General features: G+C 48.5%; 1 protein-coding gene across 1 annotated transcript in view; it reads left to right on the top strand.

The window, feature by feature from the left end:
- gcgra (glucagon receptor a) overlaps nucleotides 1–17,477 on the top strand; it is a 31,139-nt gene extending 13,662 nt beyond the window's left edge. Inside the window, exons 2-14 of the mRNA XM_076033114.1 lie at nucleotides 6,569–6,712; nucleotides 7,800–7,896; nucleotides 9,715–9,822; nucleotides 9,909–10,003; nucleotides 10,119–10,213; nucleotides 10,424–10,610; nucleotides 11,235–11,391; nucleotides 11,658–11,718; nucleotides 12,184–12,253; nucleotides 12,961–13,049; nucleotides 13,158–13,302; nucleotides 14,691–14,732; nucleotides 14,808–17,477. Coding sequence (XP_075889229.1) covers nucleotides 6,659–6,712; nucleotides 7,800–7,896; nucleotides 9,715–9,822; nucleotides 9,909–10,003; nucleotides 10,119–10,213; nucleotides 10,424–10,610; nucleotides 11,235–11,391; nucleotides 11,658–11,718; nucleotides 12,184–12,253; nucleotides 12,961–13,049; nucleotides 13,158–13,302; nucleotides 14,691–14,732; nucleotides 14,808–15,173 — 1,566 coding nt within the window. The 5' untranslated portion in view covers nucleotides 6,569–6,658 and the 3' untranslated portion in view covers nucleotides 15,174–17,477. The remainder of the gene's footprint in view (nucleotides 1–6,568; nucleotides 6,713–7,799; nucleotides 7,897–9,714; nucleotides 9,823–9,908; nucleotides 10,004–10,118; nucleotides 10,214–10,423; nucleotides 10,611–11,234; nucleotides 11,392–11,657; nucleotides 11,719–12,183; nucleotides 12,254–12,960; nucleotides 13,050–13,157; nucleotides 13,303–14,690; nucleotides 14,733–14,807) is intronic.
- The last annotated feature ends 711 nt before the right edge of the window (nucleotides 17,478–18,188 follow it).

Below are 18,188 nucleotides of genomic sequence, written 5' to 3'. Positions count from 1 at the left end.
AGCTAACTGGGTGCAGTTTACTTCGCTGGCGGGTCTTCACCGGATGCCTCAGCAGCGTAGGAGGTCGATTGTGGCCGCTGATAATCGAAGCCTCTCTGCCGTGATTGCTGTTGCATTGCAGCTGGCGGTTCACAGTGCGAAGGTCCCTTGCGCAACATCATGAAAGAGTTTTTGCGAAAAATAAATATACAAAAAAGGCATTCGGCGAACTCTTCCCACACACATGACACACGCAAACATCACATGAGGAAGTGAAAGAAAAAAAAACAACCCAACACACACATCCGCACACACTCACAGAGATAGTACAGGTGTGTCTAATCATTTGTCATTGTTACCCGCCCACGCTGGTCAGGTGCAGCGTGGCCAGTGGAAATGGGAACGTTTATAAAAAACACACACAGAGGAGGTTCAGGCGTCCAGCCGTGACAGCGGTGCACGTGGGGGTCACGCCTCTCGCATTGTGTGTGTGTTTTCTCTTTTCTTTTTTTTCACTTTTGAGCGGCGCACGGGGTCAGCCACACGCCTGCCTTTCCGAGTTTTTTATTTATTTATTTTTTTTCCCCCCTCCATCCAATTTTTGCATTTCCTGTCGCGGTGAACAATGGAGCTCTGCGCCAGTTTTTATTTATTAAGAGAAAGACCTTTCATGCTCTGACTGGAGGCTGTGCTGCCGCTCACTCTGTAATAAGTGAGCAGCATAGTTCTTCATAATGTGTTCACTGTTAATATGCCATATTCTATAACAGGCTTTGGAGTCGGAAAATAGACAAAAGTCTGCTGCCCTTTTTTGTTTCAGTGTGTCTCATCCAGAGGTGCAGTCTGAATGAGTAATTACACCTCCCAGAAAAAAAACAAGAAAACCCCCCACATAGTTAGCCCTTTGTTTACAGCCTTCTGCAAAAAGCACTTCATTTCAGTGCAAAATCCCTGGTAGAACTGATGCTCTGTTGGACCTTCCATATTGTCGTAAGGGGACAAAGCCAAGAAAAGCTGCTGACAAACTGAGACCAATAAAACACACAGTAATACAAAGGTACCACTTGACGCGGTCGCCAAACAGAGGAGAGGAAGTCCCAGCAGGCAGCGCTGGGACTCCTCTGGAGCACTAACTAACCGAGGAGGCAGGTCATATCTGACTGACCAAATTAGGCCACGGCTCCTGTGATGTGGTCGCTCGTGGGCGCGTGGAGGCTGTGTATACAGCGTGTTTTAACAGGCATCTCCTGGATTACGCAGACGTAGGAGAGGAGCGATGGGTTTTTAAGCCCGTCTGCCGAGGGCTGCTGTGCGGCCAGGCGCACAGCAGCAACCTGTGGATTCTAGTCTGACAAAAAAAAAAAAAAAAGTCTCTGATTTTTAAGGTTGAAGTCAGTTTGAGCGTCAGCAGCTCGAGGCATCTGCGCTGTAGTTCAAAGCTCGGTTCCACTTTTATGAATCGAACGGCAGCAACACAGAGTCGTTATTAATTCACCGACACAAACAGGGCTGCACATTTTCACCTGCGGACTGAGTTACGCTGCCTCTGCGTACCAGCTCTTTATTTCAGCATGAAGATGGATGGCCCTTTTCCTGCAGCGAGGAGAAGAAACAGCAGAAGTCCAGCCAGGCTAGAGTCTTCCTCCCCAAGTGGATCCTGTAATTTATTGCACAGTTGGCAGTTTTTTGGACGTGGCAGACGAGAACTTTTTTTATTTTTCCTTTTTCTTTTTTTCCAAACGTAACACGTAAACCAATGAGCTGCCAAGGCAGGTTTTTTTTTTTCCCCCCGTCTTCTTTTTGTGGTTATTTACGTTGCACTTGGCTCACAATTTGTAAGAGCAACCAACAGATTCATCACCAGCAGCGACAATCTGAATCTATGAGCACGATGAATTTGAAGTCATGTTTAACGTTTCATTGTCATCCATCATGATATTCTCACGATACGTCCAGTCGTGTTCAACAAACCATTAAAGAGAAAGTAATAACGATTAATCTCAGATGTTGACCTCTAGTTTTTTTTTTATAGCAATAACTGCTCAATGTGTCGCACAAACGCTACTAAGAGATTATTATGTCTGCTCATTTGGTTTTATGCCCAGTTGTAAACGGGACCTCTGTGTTCCTCGCAGTTTAGTTTATGTCCATAATATAATGATATTATGGAGAATCACAGAGCGTGTTTGGCTTTTGTTCGCCGGCCAATAAAAACACGTATCCCGCCGCTGATGGAGATTGTTCCTGTGAAATTCGTCGGCCACGTCGCCGCAAATACCGTCGTTGACAGGACTCTGACGGCGATCGCGCTCTCGGCGCCCCGACGGCAGCGTTGCCCTTTGAACTCCTCCTCACCCCCTTCCGGTTATCACAGTGATGCGCTCTTGTTCATCACTGTCTCGCCTCGTGACGCCTTGGGCTGTGATCCTGGCGCGCTTTACCAAATTTAGTCAAAGCGCAGAAAGAGGAAGAAATCTGCGAGCACGTCGCAGTTGGGCTGATTATTTTTGCCGAGTTGGATCAGCCGAGGTTACATCACCGTTAATAAAGGCCCGCGGGCCTCACGGATGGCACGCAGAGTTGCGTAGGATGACCGGAGCGCTGAGGTTGTGACTCGGGGGCATTTTTCTAATCCACACAGCCATTGTGTTTTGTTGTGTTGTGTTTTTTTTGTTTTTTTTCAAGGGGTTTGTTTTTTTCTAACCGTGCGCTTTAGGCATTCATGCACGCGTACTGCGCCTTTGTAATTGTATTTGTCGGGGCGGCGTAATCAAATGAAAGGTAAGCGCTCTTGAAAAAAAAGAGAAAGACAACAAGGGTAAATTGTAAGTCGCCTTTGTAGTGAGCCACTCCAACGCCGCTCGCTGTTTATCAAATGCTTTTGGGGCGTTCGGGGATATACGTCATTCTTTTTGAGTGGCGGTGAAATTTCGGTTTGGATGCATCTCGGGATGAAGGAGGGTCGACTGCTGCTTCATATACGTGTGTATTTCCTCACGTCTTCGTCACTCTCAGCCTCTCTGTAGCTGCGGTTCCACGACCCGAGGAATTGAGCAAAACCTAAAAATCGCAATAAAATGTCACAATAAAAAACTGGTCATGGAAACGTTTTGAAAAACCTCTCAAATATCACAGAAAGTTTTTGACGCTATCATGAGGTGGTTTTTCCTGACAAAAAGTGCCATGCAAACACTATTTTCACATTTACACATCAGCGGACGTGACGTACGGAGTAACGTGACCAGTTCACTTCCACTACACTGACAAAATATCGCTTTTATTTTGCGAAGAAAACTGTAAAGAAACCGCAGCTACAGTGAATCTCAGCTGTGCAACAAGAGCGAAAAAAAAACAACAAAAAAAAATAGTGCTGTGGTTGAGTTCCTGGAATGAAACCAGCTGGCTCGGCAGCCCTGATTGGCCTACACTGACGGTGCAGCCGTGCAGCTCTAGTCAGGGTATCATTATAGCAGAATACACAAGCCTAATTGGCTTCACACCTTCAAGCCCATTAGTTCCACTCCGGCTCCCGCCAAATGGCCGATGTGATTCCCATCTTCCCGCATCAAAGGCATCCAAGCAGAAGCGCCGTACGCGCACAAATAAAGCATGTGAGAGGCCTGTGGGCGTGTGTCCTCGGGGTCGGCCCGCCAGAAGGAAGCGCTCCTGTTCTGACCCACTTCTTCTACCCTCCGGAGCTCATGCAAGCAGCGGGCGTCTTTTTTTTTAAAAGAGCAGTTTGTTTGAAATTGATAATTGATTGCCCGTTTTCGGAAGCGCGCAATCAATCAGAGGTTAAGAATTTAGACCAGAGAATGTTTGCTGTCGGCCGTGGGCCCCGACGATGGGAAACACAAGAATCTCCACTCTGCTTGAGCGGTGCCATTCAAGTATCTGGACGACGTGACAATCTCTAAAGCCAAATTGATCACGAGACACATATTTGTTGTATAGACCCTTTGTTGTTATTGTTGTTGGTGTCATCTGAACTAAAGAACTTTTGCGTTTTCGTAAAATGTCAGTTGACAAACAAAACGCAGATCGAGGTAGGACGTACATATTTGAGTGAGCTATTCCTTTAAGGGAAGGTTTAGCGTTCTGCTCAGTGGGGGAAGGAGGGGTGGGGGGTGGGGGGTAGAACACTAAAAATCAGCATTCCACATTTTTACAAGCAGAATTGAGATTGATGAATTGTTGGTCAGACCTGGAGATGTGTGTCATTACTCACTAACGTGCTATGCTACATTGTGCGCTCTCGTCACAACTCTCACACGTATATTACAGCGAACACACGAGCCAAAACGCTGCTCTCCGACAGGGAAACCTCACGAGTGCGTACAAAGGAATCCAAGTGGACATGAAATAAGGCTCTCCGGGGCACCGATGGGTTGAGACAGCCATTTGTCTTTCTGCCTCGCTTGCTTTTTCTTTCGCACACAAACCCCCTTTTTCCCCACTTCCCGCTGTTTCGTCATCTACCGGAGCGCTCGGCTCCGGGTTAATCATTGCTGCCGCCGCGGTGCTAAGTTGCAGAAAGTGGTGCAGGCGTTAGGAAATGAGCATATGTGTTTGAGGGGGAGGGAGGGAGAGGGGGAGGAAAAGGAGGGAAACCCTTTGGGAAAGTGTCTCACTCACACACTCGGTGCAGCAGGAGCATGTGCTCGGCCACATGCTTGTCAGCCAATCTGCTGCACCTGGACACGTGCTCTCACGTCATGCGCTCACAGAATGACGCCTGATCACTCTGAGCGGTAAGATCTTTCAGCTTCTCTGTAGTTTAAGCCTGCGCTGAAATAGTCCGACTGCTATTTTGCCCTTTTCTAACTTTGAGATCCAAACATTGAAATGTTTGCATCTCAAGCGGCTTGTGTCAGAAGCTGCTCTTTCACTTCACCAGCACCAGACGAGACAGATTTGCGAGACGGCCGACGGGAGTCGAGGGCACATGAGTCATCTCAGCTGGCCCGGTCGTGACCCGATGTCAGACCAGACAAGAGTAACTGTTGTCCCTCAGGCCCGGGCAATCACTCAGTCTGCACAGCTAATGCTAACTGCATCCTGTGGCCATTACCCTGAGCAGGCCATTTAGAAAATATAGCTTTTAGGCTTTGATATAATCTCAAGTCTGAGCAGTGCAGTATGAGGGCCGGGTCCCTCGGACTGCAGCCGGTTCAAACCGGACTGTTTGTGCGACCTGTTGACATGTTCGGTAAAAAAAAAAAACAAACTGGAAAGATCGCAGAATGAAAACCATCACTTGGAACTGTGTGTCATCTACGGAAAAAAAACAACACCCCGTGGCTAAAAAGAAACATGTGAGGCCGGCCCGCCCACCCGCCCGCCCACAAGACTGGAACGGAATGGAATTTGAAACGTTTTAGCCAAAAATGTTTCCATGGTCAAGGTGTTTTTTGCAGAAACGTTTCAGATTTCGTTCCGTTCTCCGGCTTCAGACGGAGGAGTTTGTGGCATCGCCGACGCGCAGGTGAGTGACCTCGGGTGACTCGAAGCACGGCCGGCGCTTCCTGGTCCGATGCAGGTTGGGTTTTCCAAGTGTGATCCGTGATTTATTGCTTCCTCTATTCAGCTATGTGGGGATGCTCACCCGGTTTTGGCAGAAATCTTTGGCGCACTCATAAAATTGATTGATTTTCTTGGTTTGTTTTGTTTACCGCAGCCGTTGAGTGCACGCTGTCATCCTGGGGACATTTGGCGCTCTCCTTTTCTGGAATGCTCCAAAGGTTTCCTCCGTCACTCATTCCCTTCAGGAGCGCTCTCTCCCAGCCAGTCCCGGCCGCAAGCTCTTTTAAATCTGTGCGTAGCCTGAAGCTCACTTTGTTGTGCATAGCGGGGGGGAAATTACTCCTTGCTGAGGACACTAATGCCTCACCTTTGTCTACTGCAAAAGTGAGAGAAGTGAGCACAGAAAAAGCAAAATGGTTTCCAATCACAGTCACAGCAGGGATCTTTTTCATTTAGGGGAAAAAACAAGACAGAAACGCTTGTGTGCATGTAAACATACTGAGCGGGAGGCTTAGTGTTGTAGTCCAGAGCGCACCAAGCGAGACTAGGACATTATCAAGACTAGAGAGTATCGAGGTCGAGACAAGACCAAGACATTTGGGGTTCAATACCAAGACAAGACCAGGACTTCTTGCAGTGTTGGCTGAGTCTCGACTGGTCTTGATCAAAAATCCAGAGTCCGCCCAGAGGCTGAGACAAGACAGAGTGAAAATGCCCCAGAGCCCGAGGCGACACCCAGAAAAAACACTAGGGAGGCTGCATGATGATGGTGGGTTGCAGCAAAATGTTGGTGCGGCTGTCGGGACAAAAGCCACCTGGATGGAACCACGTCCGCATTGGGAAGGAGACTGGTCAGGCTCGCGAGTGGCCGTCCCACAGATCCACCAGCTGTGCAGCAGGACACACAGTCCAGGGACTCTCAGCTTCTCTCAGTGACCCACACAAAAAAAGAAACTCCGCTGCTGCCCCCCTCCGACTCCCGTGGGGGCCGGGTTGAGCTGAGGGAACCGTCAGTGTGGTAATCGTTGGCGTTTGATGGATCTCGTGTGTTTTGTGTGTCATCCAGGCGGTGTGGCGAGCTCAGATAAGCCCCCTTATGAGGTGCAAAGCCTCCCCCTCTGTCCGGCACTATCGTCTCATCCAGCACCAGTAAGGGATGTCACGGCTGCTCCTCCCTCTGGCACTGCTCCTCCTCTGCTCCAGCATCCAGGTGGGCACACACACACACACACACACACACACACACAAGGCTCCATTTCTTCACACAAAGCCGAGCTCGTCACACACACACACACACACACACATACACGTGAAAGGCAGATTTGCAGACGTGTGTCCCAGCAAATAATGAGGTGGCCGAGCATGTGGGGATTATTAGAGGCAGCAAACTGAGAGGATAAAGTTTCCAAAGGCCAAATAAAGAAAAGGAAATGTGAGTTGATTGTAACATCATCAGTTTTATTCAATTATTATTATTATTATGGTTTGTATTAAATGGAACGCAAAAGACAAAACTGCTGTATCCACGTGTTTTCCTCCTCTGCTCCCTTTATGTAATAACACATTATTAACTGACTTGTTAACAGAGCTTGCAAACTCACAGCTATGCAATTATATTGCGATGGCGCGCATTCAACGTAACGCCGCGACAATTGCATCTTTAAAATTTGTTTCTCTTGCTAAAATCTCCCGCTGCTGCAACCTCTCCACCACCGGGTAATAACGAGCCGGTGGAAATGGAAACCTGGACATGATGCATTGTGGGACTTACGCTTGCTTTAATGCTGCTGAGCTGCAGCCTCATGCAGCGTAAGTAGAGATAAAGTGCAAATCAAGTGCGGATCTGGAGGAGCGTGACTCACTCGATGCACAAACACGGAACGACAGCTACGCAACAATGAGATTGTGTGTGTGTGTGTGTGTGTGTGTGTGTGTGTGTGTGTGTGTGTTGGGATGGCATCGGTGCAAGTATGTGAGCCTCTCCATTAGTTGTTGGCCTTTCCATCGCGGGGGCGGCCGACGCTTCTCAAGCTCGGCCGTGCAGACGCCACAACAGGTGTCACCTTGATAGATTATATCCAATCTCAAGCGCAGGCTGTTTACAGCCACTGTATATGTGGACACGACTCAAACAAATGAATCCCAATTCGCAAAGCGCAAACGTTTTGTCGTCGTGGCCTTTTTTTTTTGTTTCCTCCGTCCACACTCCCAACATTTTTCCTATGCCCACTCGCCCATGGCACATGGAGTCGTCCGAGACTTTACTGCTGAAGCTTTAACTGCTGTTTTGCCCTCAGGTGTCCCCTGCCGTTCTTATGGACAAGCTGAAGGAGAGCTGGAAACTGTACATGATGGAGTGCGATCACAACAACAGTCAGGAACCGCCGAGTGTCGGTGAGCCCAACACACTGGGTCTCATTTGCTCATTGCTGCTTGGGAGCTCAGCAGAGACGTCATAAACATGAGAGATTATCACCTTTTATAGCAGGAGTGGAAAACTGTATTAGCACACACGGCTGCCACTGCTCGGCTCCGTCTTGCTTGCTGGCTCTTTAATGCTTGACAAGATGTAATCTGTTGGTTTAATTGGAACTCAGCTTTGTCTAAATATGGCTATAATGCACCAGTGCTGTTTCGATGCTGTGTGTTCAAAAGTTCTGTCAAAATATTTTTTTTCACATCATTTACAAAAACATTTTAAAGTGTTTTGCAAAAAACAAGTTTGTCGCACCTGAAGCAGGAGGGGGGGAGCACAACATTGTGGAGCCACCCACCTCGTGGCCCGCTGTTAATTGCCTCATTCAACTCTGCAGGTAACAGGCTCACCAGTCCTTGGAACATCTGCAATTTCCGCTCCCTGCTCGAGTCCTTGTGTAATCACTGGGCTCTGCAGCCTCCTCCCAGCCGCTCACGTGGAGAGAGTTGCTGTTGCTGCTTCTGCCTTGTAATTCTGTGTCGTTTTTTTCCCCCTTCGTGGTCACAGCGTTTAAATTTGAAGTGCGCTGCCCTTGAGTTGCATAAAGTCTTTGTGCTCGCGGAGAAACAAGCTGAAGCTCTGAAATTTACAAAAGCTGCTGTCCACATGTCGCACTCGCTCGCACGCAGGCGAGCGCCCCTCCCGTCTCCGCGTGAGCTTCCAAAGCGAAGACACAGGTTAAGAAGACACAAGGGGCAAAGGCCCGTTGACATGCTAGAACAGTTACCGTCCCATTTAAACTCAGCATGCACTCTTAACATCCTCTTCTTGAAAAATATAACAGGTGCCAGGGCAGCTGCACTTTTAACCCCGGGCTCAGCTGAAAGGTTGTTACACCTGAATGCAGCAGCACTTCAGAGACATGACAACACTGCAGGATTTAGACAGAGCCGAGACCTGAGCTGTGTCCCAGAGTGCACATTTCTGTTACTGTGTGGTGCGATTTGCAGGTGTTTTCCAGTGTTTCAATTGTGAAGCGCATAAGCTGCAATTCTTGTAAAATCTCATCCCGCGCACAAAATGTCTTGTATAAATCTGCATCTCGATGTTGTTTGCCGTCAAGAATGGTTGTTAGATTTCTCTCTTTGATTACTTGTAAAAAACATTCCGTCCCCTCCTCCTCCGTCCAATCTTAACGCGCCATTTTCACTTGAAGCGAACTGGTCACGTGACCCCGTACGTCACGTCCACTGACGTGTAACTGTGAAAAAAGTGCTTCCGTGACTCTTTTGCGATATACTGTACCTCTACATTGACACGTCTGAAAAACCAGCTCATGAGAGCGTCAAAACCTTTTAGCCATGTTTGAGAGGTTTTTCGAAACGTAGTCGTTTCCATCACCAGTTGTTTTTATTGCGACATTTAGGTCTTGCGCAATTCCAGGGGTCATGGAAACACAGCCAGTTTCTTGTAACACACTTCTATCAGTTTTTCAGGTAAAATAGCAAAAAGGCAACAAAAACAGCATTTTATCTCATTTAAACCATCACAACCTAAAGACCTCACTAGCAGGTGCCTGCGAGCAAACACTCTTGGTGGCCAGTGAGGTAAATCTATCATTCCTCTTCTGCAGTGACGTCTTTGTTGTCCCTCGCAGTGTGTGAAGTGTCACTCGGTCCAGAGAGATTATTTATTTTCTGCTCCGCTCCTTTGCGAATACAACCCTCCCATTTTGGCACACACACTCTTTGCACACTCAAGATACAGCAGTGTCATTATTTCCCTTCCATCCTCAGGCCTCGTGTGCAACAGGACGTTTGACAACTACGCCTGCTGGCCGGACGGACTTCCCAACACCACCGTCAGCGTGCCCTGTCCGTGGTACCTGCCGTGGTACCACAAAGGTAGGACCGAGACGCTCAATCATTGAACGCAGGGCGCATTTGAGGAGCACAGGCATCACTGACGAGTGTGCTGCGTGTGCTCGTAGTTCAGCACGGCGTGGTGTACCAGGACTGCGACGCCAGCGGGCGCTGGGTGACGGTGAAGAACACCAGCGAGTGCAACTTCACCGACTCCAGCCCGGTGAGGAACGGCGCCGGCGTTCTTGTTTACCTCCGTGACAGATGTTGCCGAATGCGTTGAGGAAAAAGCCAGAGGCTGAAGTTTTTTTTCTTGTTTGTGTTCCCTCCCTTTGCAGCAGTACTACGGCCACATCCAGGTGATGTACACGGTGGGCTACTCGCTGTCGCTGGTGGCGCTGGTGCTGGCTCTCTGCATTCTCATATTCTTCAGGTACTTTTTGGTTTAAAAAAAAAAAAAAAAATTACAATCAAAGGGTGTTTTGTAATTCTCACAAAACACTGGCAGGCGCCGCAATGTTTGGTTGTGGAGTCAAAATGAGCAGATGAATCAAACGCCCCTACATGTATTTGCGGTGACAGTTTTTTTTTTGCCTCTGAGCGGGAAAAAAAAACTATTTTCTCTCCGTCTGTTGCACACAAGGAAACTGCACTGCATGAGGAACAACATCCACATGAATCTGTTTGCCTCCTTCATCCTGCGAGCGCTGTCCATCCTCATTAAGGACGCTCTGTTGGAGGCCACCAACCAGGTGGACCGCAGCAGAGATCAGGAGCAGGGATTCCCCCAGGCTTCCATGCCGCCGGTGGAGCTGCTGGTCAACAACGAGGTCAGGGGGGGTCATTAGAGGGGCCGCGCACGCTGCTCTCCGCTGTGTGCGCTTTGGTTTCTAATAACCAATGCAGAGAATCTGCATTCCGGAGCAGCCTTTGCAAAGAGCAGGCTCAGCAAAGGAAATCCTGCATGTTTTTACGTTAATTTGTGACCTTTTAGCGGTGAGATTGAGGGGAGGTGAGGCCTGAGCTGCTTCGTTAATCACATTCAACACTGTCAGCTGGTGGAATTTAGCAAAAACTGAAAAACATTTCCGTTTCTAATAGCAACTTAAGGTCGGCTATGTCTAAATACGGGTATAATGCATCAGCGCCATTTCAGTTAATTCCCAGGACAGATCTATTTACAAAGTGTTGACTGTCAGAATTAATGGGCCGGCTGTTAGAAACACGGTGCACTACTCAGGTATTCATGCAATGGGTTCAGGTCTCAGTGTTTGGGGTCAAGGCCGGGAAGTCGGGGGGGTCGCTGCTGTTGTTGTGCTGCCGGCACCCATTAGCAGCGACCGTCTCGACTTTTTGCACTGGCTTGTGTTGCGGAAAAAACAAACTAGTGAGTGTGTGTGTGTGTGTGTGTGTGTGTGTGTGTGTGTAAAATCCCGTCCCCGTTTGTCTCCCAGATGACCATCAGCTGCCGCATCGCCGTGGTGATGATGCAGTACAGCATCATGGCCAACAGCTACTGGCTGCTGGTGGAGGGCATCTACCTGCACAACCTGCTGGTCATCACCGTGTTCACCGAGAGGAACTTCAAGATCTACCTGTGCATCGGCTGGGGTGAGTGGAGGCACTGAGAGGACCAGGATGATTTGAATGATTGTCTTGTAGTGCAGAAGATGTTTTAAAGCCTTTTCTGTTGAGTTAAATGAATAATTGTTGAATATTGTGTCGAGATGGACAGTTTTGGCAGTTTGGCGATCGAAACAGCTGCAGAATTTTGTAGAGCTATAAAATCTGCATAGACAGATGTGGATCAGGGTGCGTTTACAAAACATATATTACTGCTGCGACTACTACGAACTAATTGTCTCATGTTTTCACAGGAACTCCGCTAATATTCCTCGTGCCCTGGGTGACAGCAAAGTACCTTTATGAAAACCAGGAGTAAGTTTTTACTGCATCTGTATGTTTTTCTGTCCTCTCCCATTCATGCAGCGAAAAGTTTGCAGACGATCCTGTTTTTTATCCCCCCCCACCACACGATTGCTTCACCATATAAACTTTTTCTCGTGCCCTCGTCTCGAGGTGAACTTTCCCAGCAGTCTGCGCGCACAGAAAACCGAGTCGCGGCAGCTTTTGTGTGAGCAACTTTTTCAATATTTAATGGCAGCGTCCAAACTTTATTATGCGGGGGAGGGGCCGCTCAGAGGGTAGGGCTTCCGAAAATCCAAGTGTTGGTGGTCGTTACGTGAGGTTTTTAAAGTGAAGTTTTGGCCGCCGCCACTCTTTCGCCACCTTCTCGCCGCTGGGAGTCGGGGGTGGGGAGGTCGTGGAAAGATTTCTGGAGTTCTTAGCAGGAGGCGGCGGAACGAGGCTCATTTCCTCCTCTGTCTCATTTGTCTCTTTCAGGTGCTGGGAGCAAAACATAAACATGAATTTCTGGTGGATCATCCGCTCGCCCATCTTGCTGGCAGTTGTGGTAATTTCCTCTGTGTTGTGCGTTTGTTGTATTCTTTTTCCCCTGCTTTTGCGGAGTTGCGAAATTGGCATCTCTGCTTGGTTCCGAAAATGCCCGAATGGAAAAAAAAAACCAGGATTTACCGTCAACCCATCATTCATGCACATACAATATTAAACACACTACGTCTATTATTCACGAGCTGCAAAAAGGGTGTCGGGGCTTCGAGGCTTACATGGGGAAAAACAACTTAAGCCATAAAGGTTTTGGGATTAAGGTTAGATTTCCCTTTTTTTTTTTTTTTTTTTTCACTCTGAACGCTCCAACCGGTCCCATTTTATCCTACGTGCAGCTCTGCAAAGGTCAGGCCCCCAAGCCTTTATATAAATTCAATTCGTCAGGCCAGTTATTTTGACTATTTATACGTCCTGGCATTTTCCATGTATTAATCGTCTGGCTAAGTGGGCAGGAATTCCTGTGTTTGAGGCGAGGCTGCGATGGGAGGGTCCGTTCTTCTGCTTTGCCCGTTTCCGTCTTTACCCTCGTACCAGCTCCATGCAAGCGGTGTCACAGCGGCCTCAGTGGTTCCTCTGTATAGACGTATGCAGCGCCCAACTATTTCTGGAGTGTTGGGCTTATAAACTCAGGCAGCTTGTCATCTTCTCTTTGAGCTTGTTGTTTTTGGACTTTAAAAAAATAAACAAACAAATTTGGTCCGTCTCTCACAGATCAACTTCCTGATCTTCATCCACATCATCAAAATCCTCGTTTCAAAGCTGCGGGCTCACCAGATGAGATACACAGATTACAAATTCAGGTGAGGTCGAGCGATTTTTGTGTCCGTGGCGTCTCGTCCCCTCTTTACATGATCACGTCTCTCATCGTTGTTCCCTCTTATTCCCGCCCCCCCCCTCCCCCACCTCAGGCTGGCCAAGTCGACTCTGACCCTCATCCCCCTGCTGGGGATCCACCAGGTGGTTTTCATCTTCCTGACGGACGAGTCCACCAACGCCTCCAGCAGCCTGCGTCTCACCAAGCTCTTCATCGACCTCTTCCTCTCTTCTTTCCAGGTGGAGATGAAATGCTTCGCTGTTAGTTTAAGCAACAGCTGTTTTTCCATGAGAGTTTTTCGGAAAAAAAAGAAAAAAAAACAACATTAATTCGACAATTGCGATTTGCAGGTGTTTCCATTGAATGGTGATAAATATTCCATCTCCTCCTCTGTCCATTCATAACGCGCCATGTTCACTTGAAGTGTACTAACTGGTCATGTGACGGTCACGTCCGGTGACGTGTAAATGCGAAAAAAAAGTGTTTGCATGACACTTTCGCGATATACCTCTATATGGATACGTCTGAAAAACCACCTCACGAGAACGTAAAAACCTTTTAGCCATATTTGAGAGGTTTTTCCAAGTTTAGGTGTTTACATTACCAGTTTTTTATTGCAATACTTGGGTTTTGCACAATTCTAGGGGTCATGGAAACGCAGCTACTGTGGCTCAGGGGGCTTTCAGCTCTAACGTTCAAATCTAAATTACAAATAATTAATCGCAGAGTGTGTTCTTTGGGGAGAAACAGGATCACTGTTAACTGTAAATGAGTTGATTTGCTAATCGGCTAATCAGACGGCAGTCTAGTCAACGACAACGCCACAGCACGGCCGGTCCTCTCGAGTCCCAGTCTTGCTTCACAAGTGCTTCACAACGCTCTGAAATCTCCCCAGACGTTCTCGAGTGCCGCACGCACCGTCGTGTCAGATGAAGTTATGTTAACTCTGCATAACGACTGTTGTGCCTAACTGTCCGTGGCAGGCAGCCTCGTAATGACTGTGACCTTTTGATAGGAGGACGTGAGTATGGATATAAGGACTTGAGTCGGGCACTGGAGCTATGGGTGTTATGTAAGCTTCACTTCCACTCTGCGATTCCTCACAGTCTGTGCTGGCACCAGGCTCAGAAAGGAAGGTGAAAAAACGACCTGCTGCTTCTGCCGCTCGCTCTGTTTTTCAGATTGTTACCCCCAATTTACCCCCCAACTTGGAGACACAGTTGGGACGGTCAAAAGAGTTTTGTTTCACTGTTTTCTTTAAATACATGCAAAACTAGCTGGGTTGAGAACTGATCGAGCCACGGTGCTGGACGCCACCGCTCGGAAAGGCCTTTGGCACCTGGAATGAAGAGAAAAAATAACCATACCCCAGCTCCAACCCACGGAAAGCTGGAGTGTTTTTTTCCCGAGCTCTGTGCTGGTAAATGAACGGTGCCTGGCTGCTCTGGACTAACAAGGATCTGCAAATTGATATAATTTTGAAGCTGTAATGGGACGGGGGGGGGGGGGGGGGAGATGGAGATGGCGCATTAGGGCTCGCCAAGACAGAGACGACGAGCCGTGCAATTAGCGTGTGTGAGTAATTTGCATGGGTTGATGTCACCCTCTGACTGCGTTGTCTCCACAGGGCCTCCTGGTGGCCATTCTCTACTGCTTCGTCAACAAGGAAGTGAGTCTCTCTGCCTCGCCTCTCCTCTCCCAAGTCCATTCTCCCTCCACTAAACGCTCTTCTCTCCCTCCTCAGGTGCAGTCGGAGATCCTGAAGAAGTGGAAGCGCTGGAAGCTGGGCCGTAACATCGAGGAGGAGTACCGCCACACCTACAGCAACACCCACAACACCAAGACGGGCAGCCTGCTCAACCACGTGGCCCGCCTCCCCCACCTGCCGGACATCGCCAAGAGCTCCGCCCCCGTCTGCAGCCCCGAGGAGCGCCACATGCTGGTGGCCGGCTGCTACAACGGCGCCGTGCACGACAAGGACTCGGAGAGGTCCGTCTCTTTGCTGCACGACGGCACCATCAGCAGCTGCACCCTGGTGGAGGACATGGGCATCGCGGACAAGATGCGGGGCTACGACTCGGAGAGGAAGAACGTTGAGAGCAACCTGTGAGACGGAGACGGGGGGAGGAGGAGAAACTCTGTTAAGAAAGATGGGAGGGCCGGAGCTCTCATACTGGGAAAACTGATAGGCATCCCTGAGTGGATGTGAAGAGCTGGGCCTCAAGCGGGAGCGACGTTTAGCAGCGGCTCTCCATGGAGCTACGCCCACTCTGCAGTGTCGAAAGCTCGCAAGGCGCTGAATGAAGACCAGTGTCTGAGAGCGGCTCGGCCGCGTGAAATTAGGAAGACGGTGTAAAAAAAAAAAAAAGGCCTTGTGACAGCAACCATGAACGCAAAACTAGGCAATGCTAACAAAGACACAGGGCCATTTTTTCATGGTACTAAGTGGACATCCGTGAAGAAAAAGGACAAAACTACAATGAATCTGATGGTTTTTTTTGTTGTCTTAGCGTATCTGTGAACCTTTTGTTGTCTTTCAGGACTTTGATCTTTGAAAACAGAAATGTACAAAAAAGAACCAGCGTACCTCACGCGGCGAGGTCACCCCAGCACAGCGCTGCGGCCCTTTCTAGGCAGCTGATCCAGAAGACGGGCCACAAGCGTAGAAATGACTTTGGCGACGTTTTAACAGTAAATAAATCTCCTTTACGCAGGCCTGCCGGCCGAGGGCCACGCCAGCTGTGGGTGTGTTAGCGTAGCAGGTTGCTGCAATAACATGTTTCCCCTGAGCGCTGTATGAACTCAGCTCCCGAGACGAGCGGCAGTAAGATGCTCACTCATGTCAAGTCTAACAAAAACAAAAAAAGAAGTGCGCAAGACATGAGCTGCAAAGGGCCGGCGTGCACGCAGTCTGAGTCACACGCTGAGTCAAAAATCACACGCCACTGATTTTGCGCCTCTGCGGCGGTAAAAATATAAATCCGCTTCGCCGGGCGTGCGCACTGTGCAGACGTAGTGAGACCAACTCATCATTTGCGTGATTCACTCGCGCAGGATCACTGACCGCGTCTCCACACACTCGTCCTGTGCCTGTGTGTGTGTGTGTGCAGGATGCCCAGAACAAACAGCAGAACAAAGCTTCTCTCTCAGTGAGGAACTCTGAAGAACAGCAGTCAAAAGGTTTGTTTCCCCGTCATCTCTCGTCAGGTGGGGGGAACCTCCGTCCGTCAGTCTGGCACGACCTCGACTTGACTCTGTACACGTACGGCTATTTGCACAACCTTAACTTATAATTGGTGAATACTGTGTTTGTACATGCATTTATACTGGTGATTTATTTGATTTGCTCTCTCTCTCTCTCTTTCTCTCTATAAGTATACAGTATATATATAAATATAGTTCATGACACGTGGGCGTGAATGTGCAATGGTGCGATAGATTTTCATGTGGGCCCGTGTGAACGTCGGCGAAAGTGAGTGTGGTGTTTCCTCTCGCTGTTTATTTATTGGCTGCTGTCGGATGTACAGCTGCAGGTGTGAAGGTCAGAGGTCGACATCGGTCCCGCTTGTACGGTGGCCGAGAGCTGCAAACGCGCTGCAAACACAGAAACTCGGAAGTGCACCAGGCCACTAGGATCACCAAGCCGTTCAAACCAAGAGAAGGATGTGTTTCTTGGTAGAAGGGGAAGAAGTTGAGTAAAGAGAGTAGATTTCCTCTTCTAGCGACATTATTGGAAAATAACCGACCTATGTAGCCAATATTAGTGTGCTGCCATCTGTTATTTGTTTCTCTGTAGCAGCGCGTTTCTGTGTTTGCAGCTCTCGGCCACTGCAAGTTTGAGCGAGAATAGTGTTGAGTCTGTGATAAAGTTTCCCCATCTGCTCTGCACAGTGAAGGCTCACTGTGATTCCTCAAGAGTCGTTTCCTCAGCGCAACGTCACCTCAGCGTCTGCTGAGGACCGTTCAAAGTCGCGAGCCAGTCGTCGGAAATGATACACTTTTGTTGCGCAGACGAGAGTTTTAAGTGTTCTTGTTGTTTTGTGGAGGTAACAAAGGAATGTGGTGCAAAAACAGTGTTCTGCCAGAGGCCACGGATGGCTGCCTGGATCATTTCATTTCAGACTGGCACCTGATGTATTCCCTTTTTTTTTCTTTTTTTTTTCTTAAAAGATGTGACCGTAATCTCTTGCGGGGTCACTTGCCATTCTGGACCGAAGTGGTTTTACCTGAATGTATTCTTGAAGAGGCTCGAAACAGCATGGTGTTCTCTGCTCTACTTTGCTCTTGGAGGCACTTGTGTTCACTGTATTTGCTGTGAGGAACCAGATGGCAAAAACTGTGTTTTTACATACGACGCGCCCGCCTATCAGACTTTGCCAGAACATTAAACGACAGTGTATGTGGGAAAAAAAAACTGGGTAATGCCGTGTCTTCTGTGCCGCTGAGGTGTCGACTTTCTTTTCCGACTTCAGTCGTGATTGCAGGCTGCAGACGTGTGAGCTGCTGGTGGCCGCGGCCGGCTCAGACTGCGCAAGAAGGTTAGTATCGATTCTGCTCCGGGGGGTCGGCGGGGGGGGCGTTCAGGTGCTCCTTGCACAGGATGTGCGGTTCATCCTGGGGCCAAGAGCCAATGAATGGGTCAGCCTGCATCAACTTAACAAAACTACCAAGTGCTCTTGTTTAGCATCCCATAATAATTTAAAATAGTTAACACTTAACTATTTATACTTGTATTGACATGACTTAATTGCATCCCAGACTAGACGCAGATATCAACATGCCATGTCACTTTTCCCGTGGAAAATGGCACATTTAGCCCTCTGTTTACAGCAGCCTGACAGTAATATAGGGACATTTAAAGCCTGAAATATGATCAGGTGTTTCCTTAAACATGTTTTCTGACAGAAAATAACCTGCTTTATGACCGGATGAATTACATAACTAAAACCTTGACTGCATCTAAATAAAATACACACACTTTCCAGCGTCCATTAGAAAATAAATTCTTTCAGCTTCTTGCAAGTGGTCCCATAAGAGTTGAATGTCAGCTCGGACCAGTTCAGCGTCGCCGGGGAACGACAAAGAAGACGTTAAGCTGATGAAAGCAGCGTCTTCTCTCACACTT

The sequence above is a fragment of the Nelusetta ayraudi genome, unplaced genomic scaffold (genome assembly GCF_046127955.1).
Source record: "Nelusetta ayraudi isolate G7.1 ecotype Tasmania unplaced genomic scaffold, CSIRO-AGI_Nayr_v1 ptg000040l, whole genome shotgun sequence".
In the NCBI taxonomy this organism is placed as follows: domain Eukaryota; kingdom Metazoa; phylum Chordata; class Actinopteri; order Tetraodontiformes; family Monacanthidae; genus Nelusetta; species Nelusetta ayraudi.
This window is presented reverse-complemented; position numbering and strand designations above follow the sequence as displayed.